General features: G+C 42.9%; 1 protein-coding gene across 2 annotated transcripts in view; it reads right to left on the reverse strand.

Annotated features, from left to right (window-relative positions):
* Window positions 1-3,072: 3,072 nt before the first annotated feature.
* The window catches only part of tcf7l1b (transcription factor 7 like 1b), a 32,287-nt gene continuing 18,866 nt past the window's right edge, over window positions 3,073-16,493 (reverse strand). Inside the window, exons 4-12 of one of the 2 annotated variants that reach the window (XM_056376972.1) lie at window positions 15,718-15,801; window positions 8,540-8,675; window positions 7,965-8,067; window positions 7,277-7,360; window positions 5,320-5,463; window positions 5,033-5,195; window positions 4,829-4,936; window positions 4,595-4,646; window positions 3,073-3,996 (exon numbers count right to left, since the gene is read on the reverse strand). In XM_056376972.1, coding sequence (XP_056232947.1) covers window positions 3,506-3,996; window positions 4,595-4,646; window positions 4,829-4,936; window positions 5,033-5,195; window positions 5,320-5,463; window positions 7,277-7,360; window positions 7,965-8,067; window positions 8,540-8,675; window positions 15,718-15,801 — 1,365 coding nt within the window. In that variant the 3' untranslated portion in view covers window positions 3,073-3,505. The remainder of the gene's footprint in view (window positions 3,997-4,594; window positions 4,647-4,828; window positions 4,937-5,032; window positions 5,196-5,319; window positions 5,464-7,276; window positions 7,361-7,964; window positions 8,068-8,539; window positions 8,676-15,717; window positions 15,802-16,493) is intronic. The other variant, XM_056376973.1, reaches the window with a different exon arrangement.

The following is a 16,493-nucleotide window of genomic DNA, read 5'->3' on the forward strand; positions in this document are numbered from 1 at the left end:
GAATCCAGTGGGAGGCCAGACTCGACTGTCGTCGCCAAATTATTTAGTTTCATTTGAATGGCACATGTTGAAACAAAGGGAGACTAAATATTTAGATACATTCGTACTGTAGATGCTACTGTATGTGAGGCTGACATCCTCCTATTGTACTTACACTCCATTGTACTCAACTGAACTGAACTTGTAAAGGTGAGAGACAACATCGATGGAGAATTAAATTCTATATTTATCATTATACAAGATCTGCTGTTGTCTAGTGATCCACCACAGGAGGAGTGGAGCAGATAACATTTGTGTTGTTGCTGCCACCCAAAGGTTAGGTACTGACATGATGGGGATATTACCACAATATGAGTTGGTTGTGTCAGTATTTGACCTCATCAGCAGATGGCAGTATTGATATATAGTGCAATTTTAAAAAACTGACAAAAAGCACATCCTAACACTAGATTACTTAATCTGCATGTGATTGTAGGGCGTTTCAAAAACTGTCAACTCATTATGTTGTCCTATAACAGCCTCAAAATATATTAAACAGTACTTCTTCCATTATAAAATAAAAATAATTAGCATTAAGTCACTAAACTTTGCAGATGAGCACCATGGTTATTATAATATATGAATTTGAATTGAATGTGTGCAGTAGCTCTAGTGATGAGATAATGATCCAAATATTAATTGGAGGTGTTTTACATGTCAGCTGGGTGTGGGGGACCCGTGGGCGCTTGTAATGAATATGTCTTAATTGTGGCAGGCTCTTTGACATTTGAAAAGTCCAATGATCCTTCTCATTCTTGACACACATTTGCATTTCCATCTTTAAGGTCAAATGGGTGTGAATAATACATTAAGGAGGTTCTTAAGCTCACAGCCAGCCATATCTATCTTCACAAAGGCACCAGCTGAGTCTTGCTAAGCTCAGTGAATGTTACAGAAACAATCAATTAGTATCACTTTAGGAAACCACATGTGAAGCAAACACAGCATCCTGTTATTAATGGGACTATAAGGTCACAGAGCCATTGGATGATATAGGATCAGCCTTTTCTGACTGAACACAATGACAGAAACCCACCAGTGTAAATATGCGTTATTGTGTGGATTTAGACGTAATGATGCTGATGGGTGGGTGTTTTCTGTGGTTGCAGTTTTTTTTTTTTTATAAAATGATTTTAGTGACTTCTGAAATGACAGTTCTAGATGCAATATTACGCAGGGGAACTATAACAGGGTTAACCTGGAATAAATTCGAGATCAAAGGAAGGCCCAAAAAAGAACCTTGGCAAGAGATTGGAGGAATTTAATGAGCAAAAATTAACATGTATTAAATCTGACCTTGTGCTTACATGGCAGATGTTGAGAGGATGCGAAACAGATCCGTTATTACAGATAAACAGCAGCAGGTTACATTATATGAGGAGCATTGGAACTTTAAAATAACATATCTTTTTATTACATTTCAAATATAGATTTTGTTAAAAACTGAACAAAATGTCTGTGCTTTAAAACCCTACTTGCCAATCTGCTATGTGCTAAAATTCAGCTAAAAAATGCTGTAATAATCATGTTGTAATAGATTCCATGGGATTCCCTTCAGTAAAGAAACAAGTGAAAACTGTGAAAAAAAAATAAGCATGCACAGGTATGGAGATATATTTACCAGAAGAATACCTGCAATAACCAGCACATTTGATGTCATTCACTTGGGGACTGAGTTTCATAATAAGGGTCTGTCTTAGCAGAAATGAACATCGATGTATGGCCTTGAGAAGACAGATTTGCTGGCTGTTTTGACAACTCATTACCTGTAATTTCACTGACGGATCGGTGAAGTGGCTCAGAGTAGGCAGCCGTGGCACCAGAGACTGTGTGGTTTTGCTTGGAATGATGTAAGATAGAACGGCAAACAAGCAAAGACTTATTATGGCTAATGATTGCTTAAAACAGAGCTGTGGAGACTTGACAGTTTGGTGCATCTATCATGGGGTGGGGGTTGGGGGTGTGTGGGGTGGCGGGGGGCGCACAATGGGAAGACATCCTCAGTCCACCTGCAGTTTTAGGAGACTGTCTGAACCAGAGGTAATTTTGTTTTATGATACTGACATTTGATGCTGTCACAGACAATTAACAGTAAACGGATGATAAATAGTGGCTCAGTAGCTGACTCCTATAGATCTCTGACAATGTCAAGATCATTTATGTAGCATGTGTAAGCTTAAAATCAATTAACACAGAATGCTCCATTGGTGCAGTGTGTCTGGTGGTGCTGTCTACTATCTGGAAAGTCATCTTTAATGGCAAAATGTATATATATATGCAGCAGTGGGCTCGCCTAGGTCAGTCCCCCCGCACCCCCACTCCCCCCCCTGCTCTGACAAAATTGGTCCATCCCTGGCACTACTCCTCATCTCCAAAGCCACCAAAAACTGTAACCTACCTTGTGTATTTTTCACTAATTGAAATGCCTAATGAGGTCCCAGGGGCTCCATCCCATTACCTCTGAGTTAATTAAAGCCTAAGCAGTGTGCCAAACGGTGAATAAAGATGCAGTAAAAGTGCAAAAGGAACAGGGAACCCGAGAAGGGTTCGGCGTGCTTGGATGGGGCTGACCTGCTTTTTTGTCATTGTTGAGGGACGCTATATTCCAAGAAGGAGCAGATGTCTATTATTTTTTTATTTGTATTTATTTTAGGCTTAAATTTTTTTTTGTTACCCTGCTTCAGGCACTCATTTTCCAGTGTGGTTAGCCTAATTCTGCTTTATTAAACATTCAACTCCATGCCACCATCATCAAGGATTTTATGAAGATGTTCCCTGTTTACAACTGAAGCATAACATGAGCCTAAAAAAATGACAGGTGTGTTATGGACTTTTATTCAATTCTATTGTGGCTGTAATAACATTATACTGCTTATTAAATCTACATTCAACACCTACAAAAGGCAGTTATCAACATGTTATGCACCGCGGTCACTATTATGGGAATATGAATCCAAACCACATTACCTTGTTAAAGAAACCTCTCCTTATTAAATGACAAAAAAAATGCATGTGAAAAGACAGATGGAGGCATTTCTTTTAAGAAACAATTTCAAATGTTTATTTAACATGTCAAAGAAGGGGCACACACTCGTGAATTGAAAAGGGGGGGCTGCAATTATTGGCCAGTACTATGACTTAAACTTAATACTAACATTAATCAGGTTTTGGCTAAAAAGAAAACATGTTTTTGTTCCTTTTTGTTTTTATAAAGAAACTTTATGTACATTGGTTCTTTTATACAAGAGGTTCATTGGATAAATGCATCAAAAAGAAACCAGTTCTGCAGTAAACTTTACAAAAAATACATTTTGTTTCATTGAGAGATGTAGAAAAGGAGACAGTCAAATATTGACCAATAATATTTCTTCCTTTTCATCATTTAGAAAAAAAGTTGTTCTAATATCTATTTTAAAGAAAAGCAATATACAGCACAATAAATGGGAGAAAATTTGCCTTTGCGGATTCATTCAGTTGGTTTGGTTACCAAGGACAGGGGCTGCGACTGGAACAGGGCATGATGGGAGTGAAGGGCTGCCTGATGGAAGGGGGAAGGCGGGGAGAGCATGGAGTGGTGCAGAGAGGTGAAGGGGATTGGCCGGGTGAGAATGGGTGTGGTCGACTGGCTACCTGAAGTACCAAGTGGGATGGAGATGGCGGGTTGGGATGAGGAGGAAGAAGAGGAGGAGGAGGAGGAAGAGGAAGAAGAGGAGGTGGATCCAGGAGCTTTTCCGGGTAGGGAGAAGTGATGGTGCATGCGTCCTTCCGGTTTGGTGGTGAGCGATAGCGGCTGGGCCTGCTCGGAGTGAGTGGCGGCAGGAGCAGCCGGGGAGGCCAAGGCTGCAGAGGGAGTGGCTGGCGAGTCCAACATGCTGCCGTGTGACGACGCAGGGCTGTCACACATCTTCTCAGAGGGCAGGTACTGCACACACTGCTTCTTGCTTCTTATTGAGAAGTCTGGGGAAAAGAAAGGAGAAGTGAAGAGGCTGAATTATGGATCTCCTGCTGGCTTCAAATCTGGTTCAAGTCCCTCAATGCTGCCGGTGACAGAAGTGAAGGAGCGATAATTACAACAGTGAAGACGATGGCGGTGAAAGTTCTGAGACGTGACTTGTTCGAATCAACTTGAAAACACGTTACAGCACGGACAGTGAAACAGGATGCTAAACACATTCTGATGGGAGGCATTTATGATGCAAAAAAAAATGACACTACAATAAAACGTGCACTGAAGTGTGGAAAGTTCTTTTTATTTTGTGGTCATTTGGTTGCACAACAGCAGACATACCTGCCACTATTAGCACTGAACCTCATAAGCTGCTTGTTAAAGTACAGAAGCAGGGAAAGAAGTTAGTATGTGTTAGTTAAGAAAAGAATCCATGCAAAAAAAGGTAGATAAAAATAACAGAATAAAGGCGCAGTGTCCCAGGTTGAACTTGAGCTTTGTAGGAAAAATAAAGCTTGCTGTTAGTTTCTACAATTTTCTTCAAAACAACTTTTTTTTTACAGTTTTCTAAAAACAAATAAAAGCTGTCAGGAAGAAAAGGCCCCTTACCTTCTGGTTTTGAGTCTGGTTTGTTCTCTCTCTTCCTCTTTTTTCTCTTTCCCTGCAACAGATAAAACAATGTTGTTTTTCACTGTGGAAGTAAACCACCTCAGCAACTTCAGCTTATGAGAACAAAAGTGTGGTTACTATAATTACACAGTTAACCGAACCCAGTGAGAACTTTTTTTTCTAACTTCCTCTACCCACTGACATGAGAGCCGATGGTGGAAACGTCCTACTCACATAGTTATCTCGTGCTGACCATCCTGGATAGAGCTGGGAGTGTAGTTGCCTCTCTTTTCTGGCCAGCTCATAGTATTTGGCTTGCTCCTCTCTTGACAGGGAATGCCACTGTGGACATAGACAGAGTATATCAAAGGACTGCTAAACACACACACACATGCATAGTTATAAACTCAGATGCACATCTCTGTCAGTGCCACTTACCCGCCTTCCAAGGATCTGGTTGATGGCAGCGCTCTCTTTCAGAGTGCACTCTGCCACTACTTTGGCTCTCATCTCCTTCATATACAGCATGAAAGCATTCAGGGGCTTCTTGATATGAGGCTTCTTGTCCTCCTCTTTCTTGGGAGGAACAGGGGATTTCCTGCTAATCCAAAACATTAAAAAGATGCTGTTAATGAAGCGTGAATGGCGGAGAGGAGCTGGTAAAAGATAGCAAACACTGTTCGGCCACAAAAGCTGGTTTTAATGACTATTTGAATTGTCCTTACGCATGCATCGAGGGGCTGATGTTGTCACCGCTGGGCTCCTGCTTGATGGCCGGGGAGACGATGGCGGGATGGGGAATGCCGGTCTGGTGGAGGCTGTGCGGAGGTGGAGTCACCATGTGGGGGGAGAAACGGCTGGACACCAAGCTGAGGAGGCGAAAGGAGGCAACATTTTAACAGTCGCGTTTAACAGCAAGTTTCTGTTCATCTGTTGAGAAAAGGTTCCGCTAACTTGGCACATTACTGCCCTGCTTTACCCTCAGGGTGAAACTCACCGTGCCTACTGCGCCTGTCTAGACTAAATTCATACACACAATGACTTACATGCTTGCTTTTTGTTCAAATAAAGACTTTTTCAAAAGCCCCTTTCTTCGGCGATGGCTGGAGAAAAGTGGAGTGTGTTGTTACCATGGCGACAGCATGGCCGTGACACCTGAAACCACTTTCCTTACCACGTTCCAGACCATGGAGAGCGTTCTGACAGCCGTACACACAGAACACCTTTTACAAAGTGGCTCTCTCAATTTCCAATTGTTAATACAAAGGAGCATTGTAAAGGACAAAGGGGAAAATTAACCCTCTACCACACACTTTGCAGTTAGTGTTACAGAGGAAAATGAATGCTAAATCTATTTAAAGCTTGTTAATATGACTGTAATGGAGACTATGCACAATATATCCTTGTACTTACTTAAATGAGGTGAGTCCAGAGTTATTAGCTTTACCTTATGATACACCCAGTATGGACCGAGCCAGTGGTAACTTGAACCGAAACATTTCTAACTGTTTGGAGCTGCCATCGAAAACAACAGCATTGGATTCAAGGTTAAAAATGTTCACACAGAAAGCTTGTTTACCATCACTATCTCTATAAAGTTAAAAAAAATTAAGTTAAAATAAAGTCTTACAAAGCAGATGTAATTAAAAGCTGATGTTTTGAAGCTTTTTTTTTTTTCCTGTGATCTATTTAATAATTTACACTATATAAACAAGGAGGTGCCATATCATCCCCTTGATAATAAACATATATCTATGACTATATCTGTAAACATCCTGCTTAGTCCCAAGTGAACAACTCTGCTCCTGCTTTAAGTGATGGCATGCAGTCAAGCTACACATTCTTTAAACAATGCTCCCATTAAGATTCATGCAGTGCAGGATTGGTGCAGTAGTGGGGAATGCACTAAATCTGATGCATTACATAGTAATAAAAATGAGTGTGAGGTATGTTCTGATGATCTGAGTTCACCTCAGGATGGTGCTGCACATGCTATTGATCACAGAGGCCCTTCTGAATATTTCATCTCATACTAACACCGGAAGGCCTGCTACAAATCTTTCCAATTTTGACAGAGGGTCAGAGAGTTTAGTCTGATGGGACGTGTAGGTTCAGATGAGCTTTGATTTGTCCTAATCGATTCTCAGCCCTTTCATCTCGGCACTATACGTGTGTGTGTGTGCGTGCGCGTGTGTGTGTTGTGGAGTGGCTCAGAACACTGGCCTGACCACAGAAGTTTAGCTCAGAGAGAAAAGACAGGAGAGGAGCGCTGAATGCCAATAATGTGTTCACTCTATTTAAGAAGCTGAACTTGTCTGTGATAGACTCAGACCTCACATCCCTTTGTAGTCTTGACACTGCTGGCTGTCCGTGATCTGACAATGTTCTCTCAAAAGTGGAACTAACTTTTTTTTTTTTTTTTTAAATTCTGCTTTATATCCCAAATGTATGTGGTTGAGAGATATTAAGCAACCATTCAAAACAAGATCTATGGTGTTTCCTTAAAATGTTGCTGTAACAGCTCAACAATGAAACTGCACATCAGCCATTTATTTTACTCACAGTCTGAAAAGGCTGGCAAAGAAAGCTAGAGAAATGTGATTACAGCACGTCATAGAAGCAGCAGATATTAAATGTCTCCCATTGGGAAACTGGGGGTGTTGCTGAACATGATCTGCTCACCTGGACATGGATGCATTCATTGCTAGCGCTGGATAGGGGTGACGGAATCCCCCCGGAGGGATGGAGTACATGGGCTGGCCCTGCCTGAGAGACAGAGGGAGACAGAGGGAGACAGAGAGAGACAGAGCGAGCGAAAGCATCAGAGTGAGGTGGATCAAACACAGCTGACAGCTAACCCACCAGCACTAATCCTCTACTCATCAACTCAAATCCCCTGCTTGTGGAACAGCACCGTTGCAATTGATTATGAGACCCGTGGCAAAACCCATAAATGTTCAGGAATTCCTCCTGGTGAACTCAAATGTTTTAATTTCTCATTGTTCTGATATGGTGCACCTGCACTCAGACTATGGAGCATAAAACTGAGACATTGCTCTTAACAAACGTTACAAAAAAAATGTCCTTTTTATGCTTTTCTTCATGCTTCACTTGACGTGAGCTTTATTAAAAATTAGTTCGCTAACATCCGTGCTTTAACTGTGGCGTGATGACATGCGACTTCAAAGCAAGTGAACATACAAACTGATTTTTTAAAAAAGTGATTGAAAATGTCTGGCCAACATATTCGCTATAAATATTTTTCTGAGCTTCTGAAGAAAAGACATGACATTCAAAATATTTCATTTACACACTTTTCAGAACAAAACTCATGTGGCTGTGTGGACAGGTGGCAGGAAAATGAACTTACTGTGGCATGAGCCAGCCCAGAGGGTGTGCGATCGAGCCGACAGCACCAGGAGACAGGGGGTAGTATGGAGAGAGCTCTGATGGGTGAGGTGTTCGAGGAATACCTGCAGGTGACAGAAGGCAGCTTTTAAAATGCTGTACACACTCGCTGAGGCGCAATTAAAAACATTTTTTTAATCTCTGAAAATAAAACAAAACTCTATCTACTCTTATCTTTTACTCTAACCGTTAGGCTTGAAAGGTAGCTGAGGACAGAAGCTTGATTCCAACAATAACTTCAAGGTCTTCAAGGTGGAAAATAAGTAACAAAATGTCCATAGAAACTTGCTCAGTATGCTCCAAACAGAAACAGCTTTGTCAAAATGTGTCTAAACACACTGTTTCCTTTTCATACATCATGACCCCGTCAAGCTCATTAGCATATGTTTGTTTGTGCTCATTAGAGCGCCGGCCTCCTGGTTTCTGTGGATGTTTCAATACGTTTGTCCACCTCGATTTACAGTGAGTGATGTGAATTCAAGCCGACCATCGCCACGCTTTATGTGGATCTGCAGCCGAAGGTTAATGTGACTTCACCTGTCTTTGGGTCGAGGATCTCTGGGGAGAGGTGTGACGGCGGCGTGCCGGGGGAGAAGTGTTCGTTGCTGTAGGTGATGAGGGGCGTCAGCGGGTGGACGTGGTGGGCATGCTGCACCACTGGGACTTTGTTGGACTGTTGATGAAGAGGAGAACAGGAACAAGAATTTATGAGCAGGACGTGACCAGTTCAGCAGCAAGTGTCTGACACAACATTCAAAACACAGTGAATACAAAGTCATCAATCAAAGTCACTATGAAACAGGCGTATTACTTTCCCATACTGTACACTGCACATGATTTGTGTGGGCCATTGTTCAAAACAAATGCATGGAGTAAATAGGCCATCACGTGTGAGTGCCCTCCATGGTAAACATCACAGTCTGTGCGTGTGACCAGCCCTGTGATGCAATCTGGACCAGCACCAAGGAACACTAAAAAGCCTCGCAGACACATGCCAAGACCATTACGGTCATTTAGCTAAGGAGAGAACTGTTTGTTCAGTCCAACAAGAAAAACAACGGTGCCACAGAGTCCAAAAGTCACACCAGCAAGCCACAAACAAACACAATCAGGCTAAGGTAAACTGAATACCCATAAACAAGTGGAGACATCATCTCCCACTCTGTCTGACAGCAGCCACTTGATGGGAGTAAGCAGGCACACATGGGGGAATTACACTGCCACGTTACACTACAGATGCCCCAAACGTTAGGAAAAGACTTAAGATTCTGTATAACTGAAGACAAGTGGTGAAGAGCAGAGAGTTCAGAGATGAATCTAACTTTTACACAAAGTGTGGATTTTTTCCTTCCCTCCACTACGACTACGACGAAGATGATGAAGACAATAATAATAACCAGCGTCTCTACTTTCATTAGGCAGCGCTCAGCCTCGCAGTCATTTCCTCTGGCTGCCTGGCTGAATAGAGCACTTGTTGGCTCAACTTGTCACATGGGAGGGTCAAGGGGTGGGTGGGTTGGGCGGTAGTGGAGGGAGGTGGGGTAGGGGGGAGGGGGGGGAGAAAGGAGTCTTGTTCCTCCAGGCTAACCTTTCTTCAATATCCCTCCCCACCCCCCTTCTCAACCTCTCGTCTCTCTCCAACGTGGTCTGCTCGGGAACAAGGTTTGCATTGAGACTTCTGTACACTCTCCTGCCTCACGCTGCCACGAATTGTTCCAAATCGTAGCTTTTTTCTTTTTTTTTTCTCTTTTGCCACTTTTTTTTTTTTTTTTTTAAAGGAAGGTCCAACCTTTTCCTCCTTTTAAATCTTTAGCAAATTGGTTTCTCCCATGTCTAAAGCACGCTTTGATTCAGGTAATGCCAGATGGAGAGAGGAAAATATTTACTGGTGTTAAACATGGCTATATTAAGATCACTTTGCTCAGGACTTTTTTTTTTTTTTGGTTTCTCCAGACTTAGAGCATATAAGGTCAGTACGTATGATGATGCGCAGAGAACACGATTTCACACAACACAGGAGAGGCTTTGATAAAGCTTCACGGTGGAAATAGTGTTGACTCGCTGAGTTGAAATCCCAGGTCCCACATGTCATGTATATTTGAGTTGTGCTTTGTTGTTCTACTTCGTGTACAATATGCCTGCATTTTCCCTATATTGTGAGGGCTGTTTGAGACCTCTAGACCTGGGTGCCAACACATTTTGGGAAGCAGTTCAGTGAGAATTTGAAATGATGCCCATTAATTATTCATATCGTGTGCTCTAAACATGTTTCCAAGTTTGAAGGCACTAGTTTCAACTCCAGGCTGCCTTTCAGTTCCGCAGCCCGACAAAATGTGGGGAAAAAAATGGAGTATGCAGGTTGCACATATGCAAATCTACTCTGACCTGTATCCTACCTGCCAGAGCTTCTCCGTTAGGAATAAAGACTGCTACTTCATCAGGCAAAGTCTCGTCTTTAACTCACAACATTTTTGAATTAAATCAGTCAAAATCAAAATAATTTTCTGATGAGTAAAGCTCCGAAAGCATAAAATGTGGTTTTGTGAAATTGAAAAACTGGACTAATGGCTCAATCATGACTTAAAACTAAACACTAATGTATCAATGCCCTCTTTCACTTGCTTTCTGTGTAGAGGTAATATTCCTCCAGCCCATGACAGCTTCATACGCCTGGTTTCATGATCCACTAGCAAAGCGTAATAAGGAAACCACAAGGAACATGAGCCGTGTTTTAAATATAAACAACACCTACGTGATAGGACGGATAAAGAGCAACCTGGAACCAGATGGTATCTACATCGACAGACAGAATTCATGCTCTTTACATAGACCTGCTTGTTGCAAACAGGTCTGCAGCGGTGTGTACCTCTCAGCTAGCAAGTAAAAACACCCAGAACGGGTCTTTAGAGCGACTGGACGTAGTAACAGGAAGGTTTAAAGGAAAAAAAAAAAAAAAAAACACAGCAAAAAGTTGCTGAGCTGATGCAGAGAAAAGATGTCTGTCTCTTAAGAGGGTTTGAAGCTTAAAAAGGCCGAGGTGGCAGTACCTCGCTTGGCTGTCCAACTTGGAACGGCGCTAAGAAAAGCACAGTCCTTGGTCAATGTGGGTGGAGGGGTGGATTTCATTCAAGCAAACATGTTTTTGGATCCTGCACATCTGAATTGAATTACTAGGCAAACAGCCGATGGGGAAGAGAGCTTAGAACAAACTGAATAACCCCGCAGCTTTGTGTGTCTTTATGCTCGGCGATTCTGGGTGGGAGGCTCAGAGGCCTTTCAAAACTCCAGGAAAGACAGGGTGAAAAGAATGCCTGGCATGCTGAGAAATCCAAGCCTTGTTTGTCAACGCCAACAGGAAGCGGACGTGAGAGGGGACTGACCGTGTCGTATGTCCTTAAAATCAACCATTCCGAAACTATGCCATTCATCACAGGCAACGTGTGCTTTACGTCTGGTCATCGCCTCTGAAAAGGTCAATGGCAGTAATATTCTAGGTTAGAATAATACAGCGCCGAGCGGCGTCATATTACTGGAGTGAATATCCCCAGTGGTCAATAAATAAATTGAGAGGGCTAGCAAAATCAGCACAGCATATAGAGACACAAACATGAACAGATCTCATGGGGCTCCACTGTGGTTCTAAATATTTTGAAACTGTATTTTCTGGTAAATCTGCCGCTAATAAACAGTGTCTTGAGCAATTTCACTCATTCTGCGATCCCAGATTGGAATCAAAGCACTGGTTCCTTATTCCATTTCTGAAGAGGATCTTGTCTCTGCAGTGGCCCAGCAGGGCTGCAGACCTCAGATCAGTATTCAGTTCAGTCCTCCCAAAGCCTTTGATTTCATGATGGATCCCGGTTGTTCACTGCCTAATGCAAAACGAGAAAATCTCACCGGACTCCCAGTCAAAGGTCTGTTGAACGAATATGGGCCAAAAGCAAGTATATGTATTGCTTTGAGAGGAGAAAAAAAAAAAAAAGCTGCATCTTCTTCGGTTAATATCTCTACTTAAACTGTCGCGCAGCCCTGAGAGTTGACGAGTGCACCAGACACATGCGGGGAGACAAAAGTCATCTCTGGAATGCTGCTCTAGACCTTGCCACTTCAATTCACTTAAACAATTCGGTGACTAAGTGACTTATGACACGCTGACAGGACCAGGTCCCTTGTTGCCTTTATTACCCTGCACACTAATACAATATTGAAACAAAGAGGGGGATTCTTGTGTCCCTGTCAAGTGAAGCCCATATTTGAGCACTGAATGCACGGTGATCTGATAACTAACGGAGGGACAGACACTCCGGTCAGTTCTGCTTCATTAAAAAGTCACAGCTCCTTCTAATCCAGCGTAACAGTACTAGTCAGTGTAGTCAGTAATGACACAGAGAATAGGCCTTATGGACAAATTACTGCAAACGACTGAATGACCTCAGTGAGGGAAGTACGCAGCCTTGACATCATTATCAGCAGACTGTTAATGACTGTGAATCGGTACGTTGTGAGAGATGGGTGCGAGATGCAGATGATTCAGACAGCGACGCCACCTCTGCTTCTTTCCTTCTCTCCTCTCCTCCCCTCTCCTCTCCTCCCCTCTGCTCCCTGGTCCAGCTCGGCCACTACTGATGGGCTGACAAGTTCCTCACACTGCATCACCAAGCCCTGCAGCACCTTTGATGTATTATTCATAAGAAGGCATCCCTCTGAACACAGGAGCTGATATGGGGGTTTTGGGGTGATGCACGAATGCATGTATGTGTGTGCGTGTGCGTGTGTGCATGTGCGTGTGTGTGTGTGTGCATGGTGGGGTGTGGTATGTTCATAGAAAAGCTTGTTCCCCTCTTCCCAGTCCACCCACCACCACCATCACTACCAAAAGCAATACCAAGTGAATGCTAAACAAACCTGTCTGTTGAATAATTGAGGATCTCAGGCCAGAGCAGGCTCCGATTAGCATACAGGCCTTATGGACCCAATCTGCACAATGACAGGATGGTCTTTCCCTGGACTTTTTGTGCCCACTGAATCGTCTGATTTCTATTTTACCTCGTCGTCTTGTTGCATATTGGCGGAATTAGCAGAAATGTCAAAGAGATTTCCGCTCAGGAGCAATAAATGCATTGATCTCTGCCGGCACTCGCAGGAATGTGAGATGATATCATTCACAAAAAAAAAATAGACTGCATAAACCTTATCAGTAAACTAATAGAATATGAGATATACGTGTGCATCAGTAGACCTAAACGTCAGGTTTAACACATGCTTGCAGAACGACTGCAGCATCACAGGTCTGCTTCAGGAGTCCCTGCTGGTGTCTCCTCACCGCCTCTCCTCAGGTCTCTCTCTCTGGCTCCTCTTGGCCCTGGGCAGTAATCCCTGGCCCCCCGTGTGTGCCCATCCGCTCCCCCTGCTCTCATTAGTGCAGTGTTGGGGCCTGGGGAGCCTGCAGGCCTGGGGAGCCAGCCTGCTGCTCCCCTCCCACTCTCCCTCTCTCCCTCTCTCTCTCTCTCTCTCCTCGGCTGGAGTAATGAGCACATAATCAGCCTGGCTCCCTGTCAGCAGCAGCACACCAGAGGGGCATGTGGGCTCCTGGCCCAGAGTGGGGGGTAAGAGCAGAAGAGTAGGGTGTTTCACTTTCTATCCTCGGTGCCCAGGGTGCACCGTACCCAGTTTCCCACCGCACATCAAATGACCCTCTGGTAACAGGTCACCAGATCAAGCATGGCGACTTCCTCTTTTAGTTAAAAAATGGAAGCTGTTATACTCTCAGTGAACTTCCCCACCTTTTAGACTGAAATGTTACATGGGTTTTAAGACATTAATGATATCTCACATTCTTCAGCCTCGGCCTGCCCATTCATTAAAGCTGTGTCATTCAGTTGCAATAAAAATAGTAAAATGATCATCCTAAATATCATCCCCCAATGTCATCTCCCTTAAATAGTCTTTAAAAGTATCAAATTTAAAATCAAAATACAAGAAGCCTGCTAACAACAATGTAGACCCTGTATAGGAATCTATAAGTTCCCATGTACAAATAGAAAAAAGCATTTCAATAATATTTACATGCGTGACGCTAAAGAATAAATGTGCCAGACTTCCGAAAAATGCCTATGTTTTCGTACACAAAAGTGAAGGCTACTTATTTTTCAGATGTGAGTAACATTGCTGCCAGAAAACAGTTTGATCTCTCACATTCTCAGTCCTCTACAATGTTTCCGTCTCTATTGACTTTTCTGGTTTAATGACGTTCAAAGAGATGAAGGCCGAACAAAAAAAAAAAGAAAAAAAGAAAAGCACCAACACTGAGCCACATGAAAAGTAGCAGCAACCACTGAAGGACAGAACAGAAACAATCCAGCCTCAAGTCTGCATGCTTTCATTTCCTTTAAATACAGTTGCTATTACCATACTTATTGTTTTGACTTTTTTCTCTTCATTCTACCTCCCTACAGTGTCGATTCATATATTTCTATAATGTTAGAAATTTGCAAAATAAATTCAAATATCGTTCGCTGCAACAAAACTTGACAGCAGCTGCTGTGTCTCGGCGAAAAATCAACAGGGTCACTGAGAGGTCAGTATTTATTCCAATGAAATGTCTTTAATTGGTTTCCATTGAGACTTAAGTCAGTCCTATTCCCATGAGCAAACTCCATCCCCTTCACAACAATTTCCCATTGACTGTGCTCAATGAGGACTTTGTCATGTGCATCACTGGAGATCCAGAGAATCAACCACAAACTCAGCAAGCACGTCTAGCCAGGGTATGTAAGGTCAAGGGGCTGAGCCACAACGTTTCTTATTACTAAAGTGTAGTGATTGTGGCTTTCTGCTCCGTGCACTGCTTAACACGGCTTCCCGAACCAGGCAGTGCCCTGATACAATCAAGCAAGTGAGATGTTAGATACAGATGCTCAAGGCTTCACGTTATCTAATGTTTTCAATCCCAAACACACATCCCTCAGCGAAGCCACTAACCAAACAGGTCTGCTGAGGCCCCAGCATTGTCTGATCAGACTGACACACACCACGATGACTAGTTCACACCTGTGTGGGAAAGTTCAGGAATGGCAGGGAGGTTCAAACCTGAGAGATTTATAGTGGAGATTGAGTTATTGTGGCAAAGACAGACAAGACTGTTCAGCAGTTGGTCTGCGGGTGCATGGGGGTGTGTGTGTGTGTGTGTGTGTGTGTGGGGGGGGGGGGTATCTGTGTATGGATGGGAAAATGCTCACTATAACTTCATTATTGTGAATAACCACATTATGGTGATAGTTTGATTAAAGCATTTATATAGTTTGCAGTAAACGGATTCCCCCAATAAGTTTACACGATTTGTTTGATAATTGAGTTAATGTGCCGTAGGATATATCCTGGAGGAAACATCTTGTTAGTGCCACAAAATAAGGGAGACGAAATGGTGTTCTGATTCATAAATCTGATGACCGCCGTCCTGCAGTTCTGTGACTGAAATTTTATGGTGGCAATGATTTGATTTTACCCCCCCCCCCAAACCAACCACATTGCTCTTTTGTCACATGTTCTCTAGTTTACTGACACATGAACTTAATCATAAGTGGGAAACAGTAATAAGAAATATTGATGAATTATCAATAATACTGATAATCCTGACTCCAAATTTGAGTTTTTATTATTTTTTTTTTTTGGCTTGATCTTGTCATAATTAAATGTGAGTGTCAGTGTGTACTTACTAAATGCCCTGGTGTTGGAGAGCGGGAGTCTTTTAGCGCGGCAGATCCAGGAACATCCAAAAGAGGCCATTTCATCTGCAGGTACTGTGGGTGAGAGAAAAAGGAGCAGAATTTAACAATAAACCTAGAAACACTGCAGGGAAAAACATGCACAGTAATAAAAACTTGGCAAAAAAACATGCACTCAAAAATAGGCAGGATATCGAGACCAAATGTGCAAAAAAAAAAAAAAAAAAAAAAAAAAAAAAGGCTCCTCCTTAATATTTACAATTACTCCACCACAGGGAGTACATCTTTTCCTAGAGCGTGCAAAAGTGGTATGAATGGTGTCAAACCCGCAGAGATCTCCAGCAGACACCTGTACGAGAGCCACATTGCTGCTGGAGTCAGACAGTGATTTCTGGCACGGGGGAGAGCAGGGAGAGCGATGTGAACACAACGGACTGGTGGAGGACTGTGAAATTGCCGTTTGTCAAGGAAAAACAAGAGGCCAGCTGTGGGCGCCCATCGCTGAGCGGGTGGGAAGAGACAGCTGGAAGGAAGCCCCAATCTACACAGCAGCGAAAGGCGGACTCAAAGGTAACTCCTGTCTGTCCGTCTCAATTGGTTTGGACTTTTGACCCCGAACACAGCCCCTCCTCCTTTTAATATTACACATGTATCAGAGTTATCATAAAGGATTGTGTAAGTGTTTGCTTTTCCTTTTGCTTTTTTCTCACTTGTCCCAAAGATTTCCACCACACTTTGTCTTATTATTACGGCTGCCAGTCCCTATG

This window comes from Seriola aureovittata, chromosome 5 (genome assembly GCF_021018895.1).
Source record: "Seriola aureovittata isolate HTS-2021-v1 ecotype China chromosome 5, ASM2101889v1, whole genome shotgun sequence".
Classification (NCBI taxonomy): domain Eukaryota; kingdom Metazoa; phylum Chordata; class Actinopteri; order Carangiformes; family Carangidae; genus Seriola; species Seriola aureovittata.